General features: G+C 41.2%; 1 protein-coding gene across 1 annotated transcript in view; it reads left to right on the top strand.

The window, feature by feature from the left end:
• MYO3B (myosin IIIB) overlaps positions 1-20161 on the top strand; it is a gene marked incomplete at its 5' end in the record, with an annotated part of 368039 nt that overhangs the window by 153192 nt on the left and 194686 nt on the right. Inside the window, 9 exon segments of the mRNA XM_008687102.2 lie at positions 550-752; positions 5577-5675; positions 6020-6134; positions 13478-13604; positions 14398-14608; positions 15428-15575; positions 17022-17175; positions 18304-18392; positions 20112-20161. The exon segment at positions 20112-20161 is cut by the window's right edge and continues 1 nt beyond it. Coding sequence (XP_008685324.2) covers positions 550-752; positions 5577-5675; positions 6020-6134; positions 13478-13604; positions 14398-14608; positions 15428-15575; positions 17022-17175; positions 18304-18392; positions 20112-20161 — 1196 coding nt within the window.

The following is a 20161-nucleotide window of genomic DNA, read 5'->3' as shown; positions in this document are numbered from 1 at the left end:
CACTAGGAACAGGAGCAGGAAGAGCCACTAAGGCGATTAAAGGATTGGAAAATAGAAATCTTTTAGCAAAAGTTGAAGGAAATGGAAATTTTTAGTTTAGTGAAATGGACGTTGAAGGAATGACTTAAAAAATGGTCTCGCAGTTACTTAGACTCAGGATTAGATTATTATGAGACTAAGATAGAATTTAAGGAGTATTTTCTATAGATGAGGTTTATTGAATATTATAATGGATGACTGAGAAAAGTTATGGGATCTCTCTATTTAAAACTCTTTTTAAACTGTTTAGGCATTTTATCTGTCAAGGATTTTAAGTGAAGTGTGGCTGGATGTAAAAATTGATAACCTAATCTAGCCTCATCTGACGCCTGTGCGCCTGGGGAGTTGCTTGTCTGAGAAAACAGTGCTGGTGGTTGATGCTAATTTCCCCAAGCGAAATTCTTCCCAAAAGGATAATGTGAAATTTGGGGGGGTAGGGAGGGGTGCCTGGAAATTTTGCTAAGATAATATTTCTAGAAGCTCCTCTTGACTGTTGTCTATTTGGCACAGGCCAATAATCAGACCTTGAGAGAGAAAATTCTGCAAGTCAACTCCCTGGTGGAAGCCTTTGGAAATGCATGCACTGCCATCAATGACAATTCCAGCCGCTTTGGAAAATATCTGGAAATGATGTTCACACCAACTGGAGCTGTGATGGGGGCAAGAATCTCTGAATATCTCCTTGAAAAATCCAGAGTTATAAAACAGGCAGTGTAGGTGCATTATTTTATCACTCTGTTTTTGCTCTGCAAGATAGACCAGGAGGCTTTGGTAATCTTAGTGGCTCCATTTCACCCTTCCTCTTAGCATACATGCCCCCCACCCCCACCCCCAGACTGCCCAAGAATAAGGAATTATTTAAGCAAAGGAGAAGTGGTAATTTTTAACCTAAAAGATGTTTTCAGGCCAAGTACAAAGGGTTGGGGTGGGAGTACTTTGGGATTAGCATGCCCATTTCTTTTGAGTTGGTTATACCAGCTAAAATTTAACAACATTGTGAACATTTAAATCATTAGGTACTGGGGCACCTGGGTGGCGTAGTTGGTTGAGTGTCTAGCTCAGGTCATGATCTCAGGGTCGTGAGATTGAGCCCCACTTGGGCTCCACACTTGGCATGGAGTCTGCTTGAGATTCTCTCTCTCTCTCTCTCTCTCTCTCTCTCTCTCTCTCTCCCTCTGCCCCTCCCCCACTCTCTCTTTCAAATAAATAAATAAATCTTTTAAGAAAATCATTAGATACCGTTAAATTGAATTTATCACTGATAATATTCCACATACTAATTTTTTCCCTAGATTGAGAAAGGAAAAAAATGATTTTGTTTTAAGAAGAGCAGTCCAGCAATAGTGATCAATGATATGGAATTCTCTGGATTCAAATGCTGGCTCTGACATTTACTGTCCTTGGTTATGTCACTTAACCTCTCTGTGCCTTATCTGTGAAATGGGGATGCCCATAGTGCCTACCTCATGGGTTTGCTGTGAAGATTAATGAGTTCATTTATATAAAAGTACTTTAAAAAGTGCCTTGTGTGGTACATGTTATTAGAGGGCTAACCATGCTTTTTATTATTATTGTGGGACACCAGACTTCCTCAGGATCATGGTCCATTCATGTATTTTCAGTAATTATCTACTGAATGCTTGTTGTATGCTACTGTTGTGCTCCCTGCTAGAGTTGTAAGAGTAAGCAAAATAGACAAGGTTGCAGTATTCATGGTGCTCAGAGTGGATGGGGGATGGGGGGAGAGGGAGGATCACAGGCATTAAACAAATAAATAAACTTAAAGGTAGGATAAGTCCCAGGAAACAATATAAGGTGCTATGAAGGTAAAAGAGGAGAAGGGCACACAACCTAGTCCAAGAAGAGAGGGGCTCCCTGTGTATGAGACAGTTAATCTGAGACCTGAGGATCACTAAGAGTTGGCCAGCAAGGTGGTGCTTCTCCCAGTGAGGGAGATAGGCCAAGATAAGCCTGAGACCAGATCATGCAGGGCTTTGGAACCAGGCTGGGGATTTTTGAACCTTATTCTAAAGGCAGTAGGGGGGTGCATGGGTGGCTCAGTCGGTTAAGCATCTGCCTTCAGCTCCGATCATGATCCCAGGGTCCTGGGATTGAGCCCTGCATTGGGCTCCCTGCTCAGCGGGGAACCTGCTTCTCCCCTTCCCTCTGCTGCTCCCCCTGCTCATGTTCTCTGTCAAATAAATAAAATATTAAAAAAAAAAAAAAAAAAAAAAACAAACCCAAACAGACAAAGGCAGTAGGAAGCCATTTAGTGTTTTCAAGCAGAGGAGTCACAAAACCCAAGTTGCATTTCAAATGATTGCTCTGGCTTCAGTGGGGAAAATGGATTGGAGGAGATGCAGTAGGGATCGTGTTGAGACCGTTAGGAGGCTTTCTGTTGGTAGATCCCTGTGAGACAGGATGTTGGCCTGGGCTAAGCTAGTAGCAGTGGAGAGAAGTCAGTGAACCTGAGAGCTGTGCAAGGAGATTCCAGAGCACTTGTTTCGGGATCAGAACTCAAGCGTCCTCCTCTGTCATATGTTTGCAGTTTCCTCACAAAATAGGGGCTAGCATGCAAATTAAACAAATAAACAAAAAGACAGAATGAGAGCTATTTTAGCTTCCCTGTGGCTTCTTGATTAATTTTTATGAAGTCTCTTGCTTCTTTCTCCCCAAATTAGGGTGGTTTTAAAGTTTATGGAGCTACCTCTGACAGAATGGAAAATACAGTTTTCTGTGTATTTGTATGTATGCATGTATTTGTACGAAAAGTGGTCTTTTACAAATATAATATGAAGAGGTTTCCAATCACAGCTGTGTCACTTATCATATATGCCACTTAATATAATACCCTCATACCTTATTTTCTTTATATGCAAAAAGGGCACAATAAAGTCACCCATTCAGGACTGTTATGAGAATCAAATGAGATATGTGATTTATACCAAACATAGAATCTGAAACATAATGGGTATCTAATATACCATAACATTATGATTATTAAATTTATTCAATATGATAGTAGTGATGAGGTAAAATAGACTGAAGATATTGGATAAGGGGAGAAAATGAGGCTTGTGCAGGTCCTGTTCACCTAACCTTTCTCATCTGCTCCCTTCTGGGCACATGTATCCTGGGGTTGGTTGTGGTCATATGACCAGTTCTGGCAAATGAGCATTTAATGGCAAGACCCTCTGGCAAAGTGCAAGATGGTGGCTACTGCATCAGCCTGGGCCCATGAGTGACTATGATGAGCACACCCCCCTTCCCTTTGCTAGCCTACAGTAGACATGTACTCCGAGCAAGAAGTAACCTTTTGTTGAGTTAGGCCACTAAGATCTTTGGGATGTTTATTATTGCAACAAAACCTAACCAAGCCTGATAGATACAGGGGCGAAAATTAAATTGAATTTATGCTAGGGGTGGATATTGGTCGGCAATGTTCAGAAGAATTGAGAACTAGAAATATCTGCAAAAAAACTGTAAGACAACAAGACCAAGATGGGTCAGCTGAAGCCTGCACATTTATCAGAGTTAAAAAAATAAGTGATATTTGTACCAGGCATACTGATTGATAAAGCCCTAAAAAGGCTTTACCATCTCTGTGACTAGTGTCATCATCCCTTAGATGCCCAAGTTAGGTACCGAGGCAGACTCCAGATCACTTTCCCTCACCACCTTCATTCATTCTCTCAGGATGTTCTTTTAGTTTTTCCTCCAAATAGATCTTTAAGCTTACCCTTGTTCTCCAACATCACTATCATCGCCACCTATCCAAGTCACTTGCTTTCTCACCTGGACTTCCTAGTTGGTCTCTCTGTATCCATCTTGGCTTCTTACAGTCTCGTCTTCAACCTGCAGCTAGAATGTACTTTTTTCAATATGTATCTACTGATGTCATACACTTACAGTCTATGTTGGCTCCAGTTTAAAACACTTCAAAGAATTCTAATTGCCTAATCAACAAAGTCCTCATTATGGCCTAATGGCTTGGTGTGGGTTGGCCCTGCCTACCTGCCCATCCCCTTCTCACTAGCATTTTTCTTTGGGGGAGGGTTGTATGTGGTATCATGCTCAGAGCCCTTGTGTATATGTTGCTCCCTGTCTTTGGAATGCTCTTTCCCCTTCTTTCTGTAGCTCCTTCCAGTCCCTTCTCATATTTCAGTGTTTGGCTTAAGTGTTATTTCTGTAGCTCCTTCCAGTCCCTTCTCATATTTCAGTATTTGGCTATAATATTTCTTATTATAACTTCCAAGGACTCTTACTTCTTCTGACTTGACACAAGTAGCCCTCATCCCCCAACATTATTCATCATCTCAGCCTTTTGTTTGTTTCAAAGCCCTCATCACAAGTTTCCTTGTTTCCTCTAACTCCGTCACTAGAAGGAAATCTCCAGAAGGCATGAAATCTCTTAGTCCTGTATCCCTGGCACCTGGTGCAGTGCCCACCATGACTGGCACTTGGTAAACTTATTAGTTGAGGGAACAAATGAGTGAGAAATGGCAGGCAGAGGCATCTAGAAAACAGAGCAGGAATAAGAATACACCAGAAAACCTATACGGATAAATGACCAAAGAAAGACCAGGATACCCAGGAGAAACCAAAAAAAAGAATGGGGCCCATGTCACAGAAGGGAACAAGAAGTAGAAAGAAGATTTCCAAAGAGCTAAGTTGGCCAAGATGAGGATTGGCCAAATCCTAGGTGTATCAACAGAAGAGACTGTCCTCCAGAGGAAGGAAAGGGATCCAGTGCAGGGCTTTTCAAACTGTCTATGCTGAAGGACCAGTTTAAAAAATTCTCAATCCATTGTGAACTAATACCTTGTAAAACATAATGAAAATGAATTATCCAAAAAATTATTATATCCTTGGATGTCATGGCAATGTCACGTGCTATAAAATGTCTAGACATGTACACTGACAGCAGTCCATAGACCACACTTAGAGTAGCACATATCTGAAAGGACCTTGGCCACGATGGCCTAAAAGAGGGTGGACAGCGGGAGACCAGGGGACTGGTGCATGCCGATTTGAAAGAATGCAGGTTTGAAAGAGTGGAGACCTCAGTTCTGGGACCAGTTCTGCTTCCTAACTTGCCATAGAACTGGAGAACCACTTCCTATCTGGGGCTCCAGTAAAATAGGGAGATTGGCTGATATCTCTCTAAGCTGGATATCACTGTCTCTTAAGCAACAAGGACTACAAACAGCAAGTGGCACAGCTGCATAGTCATTTGGGCTGTACTAGAAAGATCTCTAAACATGTGTAACCTGACCTGTTACATATGAATGTTCCATTCTCCAAAACTTCCTTCTGCCTAAAGATAAGTGTGTTTAATAATGTGACACTGTGACAATTACTATACTGATCCTATCACTATTCCTATTCTATAATTGGGATGTGGCCTATTTAATTTGCATATTTGAAAATGCAGATTTTCTACAGGATAATATTTTTCACAGAACGGAAATGGTGTAAATTACTTGAAGTGGGGAAGCAAAATATGTTATTAATAATATCCCCCCCCCTTTTTTCAGGGGAGAGAAAAATTTTCACATATTTTACTACATCTATGCTGGTCTTTATCACCAAAAGAAACTTTCTGAGTTCAGACTTCCTGAGGAAAAGCCTCCTAGGTAAGTATCAGGGGTTTTAGTTGTTGATTTTTAATGAATGTGTAACTAGCAATTGAGAAAACTTAGAAATAAATGGAACTGTTTTTCCTAACTGGACACTGATAGTCTCTTAAGTTGAAATACCCGGGATGAGATGGCAGGAACTACATCTCACCATTTTCATTTTCGAGAAAGTTCAGAAACTTAACTGCATCCATTTTACTCAGCCATGCACTCCATTATTCCACTTCACTATTAGACTGAAAGGGAAATGCCCTGGCGAAGAAGGAGCCCAGTGATGCCAGGGTATTCAGGGTGCTATTTGCCAAGTCAGTGCTCATTGTATTTGGTCATACTCCATTTAGGTATATAGCTGATGAAACTGGAAGGGTGATACACGACATAACTTCCAAGGACTCTTACAGAAGACAATTTGAAGCAATTCAGCATTGCTTCAGGATTATAGGGTTCACTGACAAGGTAAGTGATTGTCAAGAGAAAAACTCAAGTGTTCATATTCTTGGATCAATGTGAGTGAAGATGTGAATGTTCTAACTTGGAGGAGGATACTTTCTTTTCACCTGTCATCTGATCATGTATAAGTTCTTGCTCCTCAAAGTATGGTCAGAAAACCAGAGATATTGTCATCTCCTCGGAGCTTGTTAGAAATGCAGACTCTGTAGGGCACCTGGGTGGCTCAGTTGGTTAAGTGTCCAACTTTTGATTTCGACTCTGGTCATGATCTTAAGGTCATGAAATCAAGCCCCAAGTTGGGCTGCACACTCAGCAGGGAGTTTGCTTGAGATTCACTCTCTCCCTCTGGCCGTCCCTGTCCTGCATGCACTCTCTCTCTCAAACAAATAAATACATCTTAAAACGAAACAAAACAAAACTAAAACCGCAGACTCAAAAAAAAAAAAAAAAAAAAGGGAGGGGGCAGCACCTGGGTGGCTCAGTCAGTTAAATGTCTGACTCTTGATTTTGGCCCAGGTCGTGATCTCAGGGTTGTGGGATCGAGTCCCACACTGGGCTCCACGCTCAGCTTAAGATTTTCTCTCCTTCTCTATGAGAAACAAACTGAGGGCTACAGAGGGGAGGGGGGTGGGGGAATGGGATAGACCGGTGATGGGTAGTAAGGAGGGCACATATTGCATGGTGCACTGGGTGTTATACACAACTAATGAATCATCGAGCCTTACATCGAAAACCGGGGATGTACTATATGGTGACTAACATAATATAATAAAAAATCATTATTAATAAAAAAAAAAAAAAAGATTTTCTCTCCTTCTGCCCTCTCTCTCTAAAAAAAAAAAAAAAAAAAAGAAAGAAATACAGACTTGTAGACTCTCAGGTCCATCTAAGAATGGCTGAACCCGGGGGCGCCTGGGTGGCGCAGTTGTTAAGCATCTGCCTTCGGCTCAGGGCGTGATCCCAGCATTCTGGGATTGAGCCCCACATCAGGCTCCTCCACTGGGAGCCTGCTTCTTCCTCTCCCACTCCCCCTGCTTGTGTTCCCTCTCTCGCTGGCTGTCTCTCTCTGTCAAATAAATAAATAAAATCTTAAAAAAAAAAAAAAAAGAATGGCTGAACCCGAATCTGATTTTTAACAAGCTGCACAGGTGAATATTAAATTAGAAGTACTGTTGTACGTGCTTCATGCCTGCAAATTGTTACCATTGTCATCAGTTCACTACAGCTATGATAACAAACATCAAAACAATACTGCCCTTTTCTGAGTTGGGATTGTTCCAGCCATTAAAGTGAATTGTGTCATAGAAGTACAGGGCTATGTAGGTTACACCCAGCCACAGAAATATATTTATGCAAGTAACTCCTAGTGCACCAAAACAAATTACTTTAAACCTTTTCAGCTTTCTTGCAGTCACTTCCTTCTCCGTGGTACACAGATGCACATTATTACCTCCAGCTCTAAGTACTATACTACTCTTATCTTACCAGATACAGGCTGTCTCTATTAAATATATGCCAGGGGTGACAGAAGATATTTATAACCCTAGGTTCAAATATTATTCTGTGATACATTTATGTCATAGTTTCTGGGCTTCATGCCATCAATTTGGCAAAATACACAGATTCTTTTGCTTTTCCAACAAAGGTGGTGAATGATTAGAAGGTAGGTGAGAGTGTTAAATCTTAAGGGATTAGATTACAAGACACTGCAGTTACCCTGGGACAGCCACTCTGGGTAAAGGATTGCTTCTGTAATCTAATGAGTTTGGCCAGCCCTTCCCTCCCCAGCATGGCTGATTTTAGTCATAATAATACCTTCCTTTTTTCTAACCAGCTGTTAATTTTCTCTTTTGGCCTCCCACTGACTTTAGACTGACAGACAGTGGAAAATCCCAAAGGTCAGATAAAAACAGAACTATATTTCCCTTGGCTCCTTAGAGGAGAGCAATTAAACAGGTTCCAGCCTTATTAAAGGACCATAAGTTATTAATTTATGGAGCTGGTTATTATCAAGATGCATCACCAGAAGAGTCCAAGCATGGTGGAGATAGCAGTAGAGCGATTTAAAGTCACCTGGGTCATGCCAAAGTGCTCAGGGGCATGCTACCTTAAAAGGGTACAGGAACAGATAGAGCAGTTAGCCATAAGGTTAATAATATTTTGCTTTCTGGGCGCCTGGGTGGCTCAGTCGGTTAAGTGTCTGACTCTTTGTTTAGCTCAGGTCATGATCTCAGGGTCATGAGATCCAGCCCCATGCCAGGCTCCCTGCTCAGAGTGGAGTCTGCTTGAGATTCTCTCCCTCCCCTTCTCCCCTCATCCTGCCTGTGCACGTGCACATTCTCTTTCTCTAAAATAAATAAAATCTTTACAAAAAATATTTTGCCTTGATGAGTGTAAAGATAGTTATAGAATACTGTGAAGAGATTGGTCCTATCTCTAAAAGAAGGTATATAGTGGCTCTGTTCTAATAGTAGAAATGTATTGCAAATAATAATCAAACAGATGCTGTTTTAAGATAACAAAATTAAAAACAAAACAAATTAAATATGCTAAGTATATGTCCTTGAAGTAAGCCATCTGTAACCCTTGTGGAAAAAAAGTAGAAATGAAGAAATATGAAAAGAAAGAAATGCAAAAAGTGGTAAACATACTTAATTTCTGCCTGCCTGTAAAATGGATAACCAGAATGTAAGTATATGTATATGCATTTATGTTCACCATGTTCCATATTAATTCATATTGGAAATAAACCAACTTATGTCAGCAACCTTGGAAATGGAAGGAAAAGGCTGGCTCGTATCTCTCTGACCCTAAATTTTTTGGTTATATCTTTGTGTCTCTATAGACAACCTGTTTTTGCTGAATTCACTCAATTCACTTGATAAACTCAAAGTAGTTTGACTAAATTCAGAAAGATTCAGTTGAATGTAGTCAGGGAGCAGATGCCAAATAGCTGATGTATCAGAACTTTTTCTTAAGTTTATCTGAGTGACATTTCTAGACAGAGCTTTAATGAACTGGTCAGTTTAATCAAAATTATGGTCACCCTTCTTTCTTATAATGTCATTAGTTCCCTGCAGAAATCTTCATAGTATTCTTCAGATTCTCCCAAACTTCTATCACAAAATTTATGAGCAGCAAATCTTAGTGTGGACTAAGGAACATGAATTTTAATTCTGGGATGCCAGCCAAAAGTATCTGAAAGAACACTTGACCCTGACTTTATTGTAAAGAAACCTCCCTGGTAGAAAGAGACTTCCCCTAGCAATGATGGTTCCTTGCAGGGGATTAGGCAGGGGTGAGGCGTGAGTGGGATATACCTAAAACCCTATTATGAAGATCCAGGCTTTTGGAGTCCTATTTTTTGAGTCAAACCATATTATTTTTGTTTAATATTATGCTTGTCTTACTGGTATATGAATTATCATAACATTTATATTTAATACTACATGAAAACATTTTCGGCAGATTATCTGCATTATGGTCAACATTGGATATTTACTGCAGATCCCTTGATAAAGAGGTTAGGAAGAAGGCTTTGAGATTAGGGCAAAATTTTTTCCCTTTCTTCAAGATAGATTATGAATTATTGGAGAGTATTGCTGAAGAGAGACTGAAGGATTATATGTTAAAATGTAAATTGGGGATTTCCAATGTCTTAATGACAGACAATAGCACTTACCATTGACTTTTTTTTATACTACTTTATTAATGTATGATTGATATACCCCCCAAATATTTTTAAACCAATCATTGGATTTCAAGATACAAATATTGTGAGCCTCTGAAAACGGAACTGAAGAAAGGTGTTGGGATAGAGCCCATAAGGCAGAAGATCCTTTAATTGGGGGGCGCCTGGGTGGCACAGCGGTTAAGCGTCTGCCTTCGGCTCAGGGCGTGATCCCGGCGTTATGGGATCGAGCCCCACATCAGGCTCTTCTGCTATGAGCCTGCTTCTTCCTCTCCCACTCCCCCTGCTTGTGTTCCCTCTCTCTCACTGGCTGTCTCTATCTCTGTCGAATAAATAAATAAAATCTTTAAAAAAAAAAAAAAGATCCTTTAATTGGGTCTAATGTGGTGCTTAGGGCAGAACTGGTAAAAATTAGAGTCTTAGGAAAAGGAAACAAGGTAAAGAGATACTGAGAGGGCAAGTCAATTCCTAGGAAGGTACCAGGGAAACAGCTACCATAAGATGCCTGTGAACTAAGCTAGGAGCAACTTCCTTAATCAGCTGCAAGCCAACAGAGAACCAAGGTCCTTTTCAATTTTCTGCTTAGCCTCAACTTTATTGAGAGAATACCTACATCATTGAAAGGGGTGTCTTCTGAGAAAAAGAAAGAAGCAAAGACCATTCATCCCGCTTGGGATGTTGATGGAGAAAGGCTCTTTCTTCCCCACAATGCTGATAGGTGGTGAAAACGAATTCATACTCATCAACAATGAATTGGGAAACCAGCTGGAGGAGTCGTTAATCTTCTTGATAATATTTCCTGTCCTGAATGAGGTTATTTTGTTTTATCACATAGGAAGTTGGAAACATAAGAAATAAAAAGATAGAGCATCATAGCAAGATTTGGTAGCAAAGGCAGGGATACCAGGAAAGGCTTCATAAGATCAGGCAAGAGGAAATGAGCAAAGTGAGGAAGGTGAAAATCCTCTGGCTAGCTGTAGGGAGAAAAGAAGAGACTTGCTCCAGAAGTTCGGGGTGGGGGGTGGAGAGGTGTAATCCCACAGATGAACATGCTACTGTTTGTCTTCTACCATGACTGTATATGGGTGATGTTTTGACTTGGACGTAAGGGTGGATGTCAGTTCCTAGGCCAGAAAGGAAAGAGCTAATTAATAATGCAAGGGTAGGACTAAAGGAGTCAAGTGGAATAGCCTAGAAATATAGCATAAAAATCACTCTAAATCTGATCCCTCCATAATGAGGTCAGTATTGGATACCCTTCTCAAGTTCCCCTTTCTAGCCCAAGGAAGGAGACCCAGCCTACCATTAGCTTCAGTCATTCACAGTGTTTGAACCCCAAGGTTTTCACTGAAGGTCATGGGTAATTTCCTTTTTTAAAAGAGGAAATGTCTGAGCATTATTGCCAGAGAAACAACCAGAGGAGAATTGCCATTTCCTTTGCGGATGATCCCCCTAGTGGTGAAATGCCTGGAAGCCCTATTTTGGGAGGTTTCGTGGCTTGTACTGTCACATAGGCGCGCGCGTGTGTGTTAATTAGAGGAAATACATTTTTTTTTCCTAAGCGTATTGTGAGTTTCGGTAACTTTTTGAAATAACTGGACATAGAAATAACAGATCTAGAACTCACTGCTGTAGAGTCTCTGTTTACCCTCTGGGAAGTTGCTTGCTTGTTGCATTTCCAAGCCTCACATTGTATTGATCAAGGTAATGAGGTCTGTCATGTTAAATCCAGACTAGTCCCAGAAAACCCATTTGGTAGATGTTCTCCTTAGCCAGTCTTAAGTTGTGTGATTAAAACAGTGATTTTTGACATCAAAAACATGACATCTAGCCTTTGATTTAGAAGTTTGAAGAACAGTATTTATCTATAGTAGAAGCCTGATTTAAAATCCTCATTTGTCTTTGTAGCATTATCAGGTGTCCAGCAGATGTCACTATTACAGTCTGTGTTCAGTTGTTGGCCTTACTGAATAATGTTCAGAGGAAGGCTCACTTTGGGAACAATGCTTTATCAATGGTCTAATGACAGTTCCTATTAGTTTGCTGCTATGTATAGTACTAAATCAAGTTTCTCACCTGAGTATATTTTGTGGAAGTACCTTTCTCTATCTATAAGCATAAAATGCAGAAATTTCCTGGGGGTATGTTTGTCTCCCCTACAGGAAATGCATATGTTTAAATAAATAAATACACTTCATTTTTTTTTACCGTTAATGCTACTTATGTATTTAACTTTCAGTATAAAAACAGGACTTAGATAATCTGTATTTATTCACAATATTTCTGACATCAAATGCATGGAGTTTTTTTCCCCTCACACCAACCAGTTTTCCTACAATTCGGTTTACTTCTAATACTGTCTACCTGGAGTTAACATCAGATCACACAAGTTAGGGGCTCAGTTCCACAACACTGCCCCACTTCAGACACTAATTGCAAGTCCTAGGGTTCACCTACTGACCAAGTGGCTATAAAATGGGAGGTTTAGGGTCCCAGGACTCCAAACTTGAGTTTAATAATTGGATAGAAGGACTCAAAACACTTGGGAAAACAGTTTACTTAGCAATACCGGTTCATCATAAAGGATACAACTCAGGAACAGCCAAATGGAAGAGATGCATAGGGCAAGGTAATGGGAAAGGGGGTACCACCTCCTCTCACCACTTCTCACAGCCTGAAAGTGTTCTGAACCTCATCAATTAGAGATTTTAATGGAGGCTCCATTACATAGGCATAAATGATTAAATTATTGTTAGTTGGTGATTAACTCGATCTCTAGCCCTTCTCCCCTCCCTGGAAGTCCAGGGTTCAGCTAAAAGTTCCAACCCTTTAATCACATGTGTGGTCTTTGTAGCAACCGGCCCCATTACCCATGAGTTACCTTATTGGCATAAACTCAGTTATGGTTGCAGGGCTTATTATGAATAACAGAGGATACTCCTTTAACACCTGTTACTCATAATTCCATGGGTTGTTTAGCCCTTGTGCCAGAAATTGTTATGAAGACCAAGTACATGTTTTTATTATGTCACAATATCACAGATAATTTCTAGTGAGGCAGAATATTTCCTAACCTCATTCATAATTATATACTCCATTATTTAACTTCAAAATATTCAGTGAACCATCAGTGAATGCCCTATAACTATTTCATAAAAGCTATATTCAAAAATGGTTAAGGATACATTGCTCTTATTTTGAAGAAAGAACATACCTGAATTTGGGACCTGGTATTAGGATAAATGGCTAAAAGTGGCTTAAAGAACAAAGAAGATCAGTTCTCTCTTATGGAAGCATTTCAAAGGAAGAGGTTCATGTTGCAGAACAACTTTGTTCCATGCAGTCATTGGTCTCAGGAATCCTAGTCAACTGTGTAGTTGACGCTGGATTGTTGGGAGGTCCAGCCAGCAATAATGGGAAAGAAAGCATGGAGCAGGCATGCTTGCTTCTGTAGGGCTGGGCTCCAAAGTCGTGCACATCATTCTACTTGCTCCTTTGTTGAGAACTGAGTTCCACTGCTTAACTGCAAGGGAGGTTTGGAAATTTATTCTTGTGCCCAGGAAAGGGGGGATATTGGACTTTGGTGGACAGCTAGCAGTGCTAGTGGTTTGTTGGTTTGATTGACATGACCAAACATGGTTCTTGCTGTCCTTTTCAGGAGGTGCACTCAGTGTACAGAATTTTGGCTGGGATTTTGAATATTGGAAACATTGAATTTGCAGCTATTTCCTCTCAACATCAAACTGATAAAAGTGAGGTGCCCAATGCTGATGCTTTGGAAAATGGTAATTGTTTAATGTCTGTGCACTGTGTGGCCAAAATGCATGTTTCTTTCACTTTGATAGTTTCTCGAGATGCTGTAAAATATAGTGTGGCTTTTGCTGGTCCCTGTTCTGGCTCTGGGTGTTTTCGCTAACTAGGATTTCCCAAAGGATGTCTTCTAGAGAACATCTGTATTCTTTTCATAAGCTGCAAATAAGTGCTGTGCCGAAAAGAATTCCATAGCAGGTAACTTTTGGCAGTGGTGTCAACACTGGCTGCTTTTGAAATCATCTACAGTTTTTTGAAAAAAATACAAGAGGTAGATCCCTGTCTGAATCCACTGAATCAGCATCTTCATTTATTTATTTTTAAAGTTCTGTAGGTAATGGTGACCCAAGGAATGAGAATCTGGAGTTAGAAAAAAAAGTGATTTAGATAAACACCCTTTGTGTTAAACTACAGCATCTTTTACTGCCTTTAATAAACTAATGTGCTTCATGACTCTTGAATGTAGTTGCCAGCTATTTGACCAAAGACCATCTCCTCCACTTTTTCTCATCAAACACCTGTGAAGAGCTTTCAGAACCGCTTGGGAGATACTGTGTCTGTCTGGATACTTCTTGGGGTTAGGAACCTGGCTTATTTACTTTTGCATCTGAAGTGCCTAGGCAGAGCCTGGCACATTGTAGTTGTTGAGTCAATGCTGGCTGGCTGGCTGGCTGGCTGCCTGGCTGGCTGGCTGCCTGGCTGGACGGATGGACGGACAGACGGAGAGATGTCTACCTTCTCTGGTGTCATCCTTACCCTTTATTGCAGCTGCCTCCGTTCTCTGCATCAGCCCCGAAGAACTCCAAGAGGCCCTTATCTCACGCTGTGTGGTCACCCGTGGTGAGACCATCGTCCGAGCCAATACTGTCGACAGGGCTGCGGATGTCCGAGATGCCATGTCCAAAGCCCTGTATGGGAGGCTCTTCAGTTGGATTGTCAATCGCATCAATACACTCCTGCAGCCAGACAAAAACATATGGCAAGTTCCCTCGGGAAGCAGAGGCCTTGGGAGAGCTGTGAGCGGCCCTGTAGTCTCTCAGAATTTGCAAGAGGAAGTGTTTGGTCCTCTCCTGAGTTTTCTTTAGTGAAGCTCTCAGGTCTTTTCCTTTAAAAGGAGAATGGGATCCAGGAGAATGGAAGAGGCACATGACTGACAGAGCTATTATAGTGTAGTGTTTAAGAGAACAGGCTTGTCTGGGAGCTGGGCACAGTTTGCATTTCAGCTCTACGGCTTGATCAGCCCCCATATTCTAAGTCACAGTTTTCTCCTCTGTAAAATGAGGGTAATAATATCCTCCTCATAGGGTTGTTTTTAGAATGAGACATTTCATGAAAAGTTTTAAAACTCCGTATCTTACAATATTAGTGCTGCTGCTACTACTAGCTTTTCTTTCCTAAGCATTAGTGGTTTCTATATTGTGGAAGAATTGACAGCATCAAATTCTAAAGAGTATTCTTCCAATTAAGCCTAATGGTTGGGAAGGTGGAAGAATGAATGGGCAGCAGTTCTAGCCTCTTCTAAACAAAGTGGTTCCTCTCTAATCTCTCTTTATATGGAGATTCTGAGTGAGAATTTAAAGGATTCTACTGCTTAAAAAAGAAAAGAAGTTGGAAATACTGATGAAAGACTGAAGGAATGAATGGGTTAAGACACAAACTGTTTCTTCCCTTAGAGGCAGCTGAAGGCCGCTTTCGGTAATGGGTGCATATGTTGGTAAACACGTGGGCACATATATTTTCATCATCTTGAGATGAATATTTCCTCCCCTAAAAGGCTTTTTTCTTCTCTCTCATGCAGTAGTGCAGATGATGGTATGAACGTGGGCATCTTGGATATTTTTGGATTTGAGAACTTTCGAAGAAATTCTTTTGAACAGCTCTGCATAAACATTGCCAATGAGCAAATCCAGTACTATTTCAACCAGCACGTTTTCGCTCTTGAGCAGGTAATAGTGAACTCTGAAGTAATTAAACGTGATGGGGAAGGTGTCTCCAAGCTGCCCACAATTCGAAGCAGAAACCCTGTTAGGCTAACAGGTAAAAGATTCTAAGGAAAAACCAGTGGTGAGACAGTCCTGTCAAAAAGCCTAAATTTAGCTGGAGAAAAAGTCTTGATTTCTGTGGAAAGTTACATTTCCTTTCTTGAGTGGAGCTGGTGACAGGCCAGTTATTTAAATGTTGCTTCCAAACTATTTCATGCACACTGTCCCAAATACTATGTTCTCGTCTACTTTATTTGACTAAAAGCATCTATGATTGTATCCAAAATGACACAGGATGATCTTGAATTCAGGGCACAGGTTCTTGTTCTTAACTCCCAAACAGGCCATGCCCACCTCCTGCCCCCTGCACACCAGATCCCACAGTAACTTGGGAGGGGGGATATCTCCAGGGAGGAGTAGGCGATGTTCTTGGTTTTCTCCAAATGGAAGTCTTTCCCTTATGATTTTTATGGTAAATAAAACGGAGTGTGAGCTCATTGCCCAAAGGCTAGGAGACCTTCCCCTCCACCCTAATTCTTTCCGCAGCCCCAAGACTCTATCCTATATGAAGTAGTGCAACAATGAAACATTCTGACTGAGCCCTTTGTTTTAGAAGGGAAGACACACACACTGTACAGTGATTACATAAACACAGACATGGAGTAAAAATATCAGTGTTGGTTTTATCAGTAGCACTGGATAAATCTATATTGCCCTCCTCTCCCCTCCTACCCTGCACAAAACTCAACCTCCTTTCACTCAAGGGTCCTTGCATTTATTTCCCTGGGAAATCTGGAGTTTTCTAGTTTTACAGTTTGAGATGATTCCCTTTGCAGAATCCTTTGTAGAAGATAGAAGGCTGCTTGCTTCCTGGCTTAAGCTGTATTTATCACCAAAATAATTTTTTTCAGCTTCCCTTCAATTCCATGCCGGTTTCTAAATTATGACTTACTGAGTTGGTGTTTGGGAGACAGCACTGTCCCTTCTTTTGCTGCTTCAGCTGTCTGCCACAGGCTGCCTGTAGGTCAGACTTACACCCAAAGCTTCAACAGTGGGATATGCAGAAATGTTTTTTTTTTTAAGATTTTATTTATTTATTTGACAGAGACAGCGAGAGAGGGAACACAGGCAAGGGGAGCGTGAGAGGGAGAAGCAGGCTTCCCACCGAGCAGAGAGCCTGATGCGGGGCTCGATCCCAGGACCCTGGGATTATGACCCGAGCCGAAGGCAGACGCTTAATGACTGAGCCACCCAGGCACCCCTGCAGAAGAGTTTTTTACTACACATATCAAACTACCTGTTTTCCTCATACCGTCAGTGTTGCCAGACACAGAAAGTGCATGCCGAAGCAGCCTGCTGCTACCTAGGCCAGTTTCAGGCTGGGGAGACTCACAATCTGTTTCCCTCCAGATGGAATATCAGAATGAAGGCATTGATGCTACACCCGTGGTATATGAGGACAATCGCCCACTCCTGGACATGTTCCTCCAGAAACCCCTGGGACTGCTTGCGCTCTTGGATGAGGAAAGTCGATTTCCCCAAGCAACTGATCAGACCCTGGTTGGTAAGTGTCTCTTGGAAAAGGCATAATACACTCAGGAGAGAACTTAGTTCATTGGTATTTATTTTTACTTGCTATTCTGCCCTCCTGGTAGGTTATGCAAGTGCAGACCCTGTTTTTAGTGAGTTGAAATCTTTACCAAATGCCCTGATAGATTTGTGTCTTAAAGCAAACCCATCACCAAGCCCTCCTCACTTTCCTGTTGCTGCCAGTATCATTTTTATACATTCATCTCCATTATTTCCTATAACCAGTACTTGCTTCCCCTCCTTTTCATACCCTTCTCTCATATCTTTACTTGGACCCCATCCATGTCTAGTCCAGTTTTGTATAGAAGACCCTTCTGGTCTTCTGGATTCTAGGTTCATACTTATCCCCTCTACCCTAAACATCCTAGCTAATTTAGTCTTTCTAAAGCCAACTTTTCATTTGGTTACTGTTGTCTATAGGATGCCAATAAGACATTAAAGGCCCTCTACACTCTATTCCTGTTCCTCTTGACATTCTTCTCTAATCGTTGGTGTTGCACATGATCTCATCCCTCACTTAGATTGTGAGATATTTAGGGCAACAAAGCCCCAGTCTTTGCATCCCTTTAGTACTAGCACAGTCCCTCACACAGAGTAGGCCATCAGTTACAGTAGAAAAAATTGTTTATTGAGGGAAGAACAGAAAGTTTCAAGCCTTTTCCCCAGATAGGAAACTGATTGGTGGGAGAGATTCCCTTCTAGGAGTTGAAATTGTCACCCTTAGTGGTTTCCTTTTACCTATAAAGTTATCAGAAGTTGCCACAATAAGTTTATACCAGGGTTGTTTGCCTTCCATGGGATATCTTCGTGGTTCTAAAGCTAATTGGCCAGAGTTTTGGTGTTATCAGTGTCTATGCTAGGAGTTCTTAGAACAAGAGATCTTAGGGCATAGCCTGACACTAAAGACAACATGAAACAACTAAATAAAGACTTGATTATAAGCCCATGTCAACAGGGCATTTTTCTCCACTGTTGTACATACAATGATAATATCAGGCTGCCCTGAATATCTCTTATTCTGGGTCACTCCTGGCTCAAGGAGCACCTGGCTAATGGAGCCAGCAGTTCTCATTGTAACTTTTAAACATGACAATCCACACAGATAAATTTGAAGATAATCTACGAAGCAAATACTTCTGGAGGCCTAAAGGAGTGGAGCTGTGCTTCGGCATTCTGCACTATGCTGGGAAGGTAAGGCAAGTGTATGTCAGGAAACCTGAATTTGACGAGGGGTAAGTGTCCATATTACCCTGTCTGTGCTGCTCACAAGCTTGATTGCAGATTTCCTTCTCCTTTTAATTCTTTGTGAACACCTAATCATAATTCCCAAACTTTCTCAGTGGTGCCGCTCAGAGAAAAGTCGCCCCTAGCAAAAAAGCCATTTCTTGCTGGGGTGGCTGTGGCGCTGCCATCTGCTTCTCACCTGAGCTTTGGCCTAGAAGTGACAGCTTTCCAGAGGGAAGACGTAGGATAGCATTCACAGTGTTTAGCCGTGAATGTGCACATTCTGAAGTCATTTGGAAATGTGTAGATAACAGAGGAGGGTTAATATCACAGTGGGGCTCGGTTTTTAGCACTTTAACTATATGTGTCTGCAGGGCACCAAAAATGTCTAGATAAAAAGGGAAAAAATTCACGTCATCATCCAGATGTTAAGCTTTTATAACACTAACTGAAATTTCCACCTTTCGTAACTTATGCCTCATTTCAAGCTCCTGAAGCAGAGTAGTGACTAATGTAGGAAATTCTCTGGTTCTGCAGCCAACAACTCATGGCTCAGGTTACTCTCAAAGAAGTCATTGGAATTGTGGTTAATTGGTTCTGGTGGGGTCTGCTGAGGACCTGGGTCCAAAAAGGGGTAGGAGTTCAACAAAAGGCATTTTGGATTCTTTTGTTGATTTAAGATTTATTGAAATTATTTTTTATATTCATATCATGGTATTGAAATTAATTTTATCTGACTGGAGATTGGTTGAAAGGCAATTCTAATATAAGTAAAGAGGATTGTTTTTCTCTCTGCATAGTGTATAGTATCTATTTTGGATCTTTGTTAGAAATTGCAACCCAATTTTTACCCTTAAATACTTCATTCACCTTAGCACTAATATCTGACCATATATTAATGTCCTTCACGTCTGGGATACCCGCATCTACCCTGAGCCCCGCCCCCCCATTCCTGTCCTCCTGTCCTTGCACCTCCCTTTCTGTCTCTCTGTCCTTTTACACCGATTTCCTATTCACCCATCTTCCCTTTCTCTCTCTTCTCCTTTCTTGATTTTAAAGGGGGGGGGGGAGGATTGTTTTCTTTCTGGGCTCACTGTCCTTTCCTGAATTCATTATTTCTCTGGAGTGTTCCTTAAAAATTTTCTGACCTGGATCCCTTCTGTTGTGAGAACTAAAAATGGCTCTGCATTCCTGAGTGCTGTGAGTACCTTGGGGAGCAACGACAGTATGGTGGTTATGAGTAGGGAGCCCAAACTGCTTGGGTTTGGAAGGCCTGCCTGCCAATTGTGAGATGTGTGACCATAAGCATATCATTCAGCTTCTCACCAAGTCTCTGTTTGCCCACCAGTAAAATGGAGATAGTAATAACATTTACCTTATAGGACAGGTACTTTACACATAGTGGCCAATATATACTGCCCAATCTATTTTCATTGTTATCCTCACATGATATATCTTTGATGTGCCTCTTCTCTTTAAAGAGCACCTGAACAAGAAGTTAAGATAAATTGGCGTGTCAGAAATTACAGTTTTTTCCTCCTTATCTCATGGTCTGGATTTAGAAGCATGGCTATGTCAAAATGAATTCTCTACACTGGTCGATGAATGACTGACCTCAGACAGCTTGCCAGTGTTGCCAGCAATGGATGATATTGGCTAGTTTGCTATTTGCTGTTCATGTTGCAGGTATTATATGATGCTTCTGGGGTTCTTGAGAAAAACAGAGACACTCTTCC

The sequence above is a fragment of the Ursus maritimus genome, unplaced genomic scaffold, assembly GCF_017311325.1.
Source record: "Ursus maritimus isolate PB19 unplaced genomic scaffold, ASM1731132v1 scaffold_1, whole genome shotgun sequence".
Taxonomy (NCBI): domain Eukaryota; kingdom Metazoa; phylum Chordata; class Mammalia; order Carnivora; family Ursidae; genus Ursus; species Ursus maritimus.
This window is presented reverse-complemented; position numbering and strand designations above follow the sequence as displayed.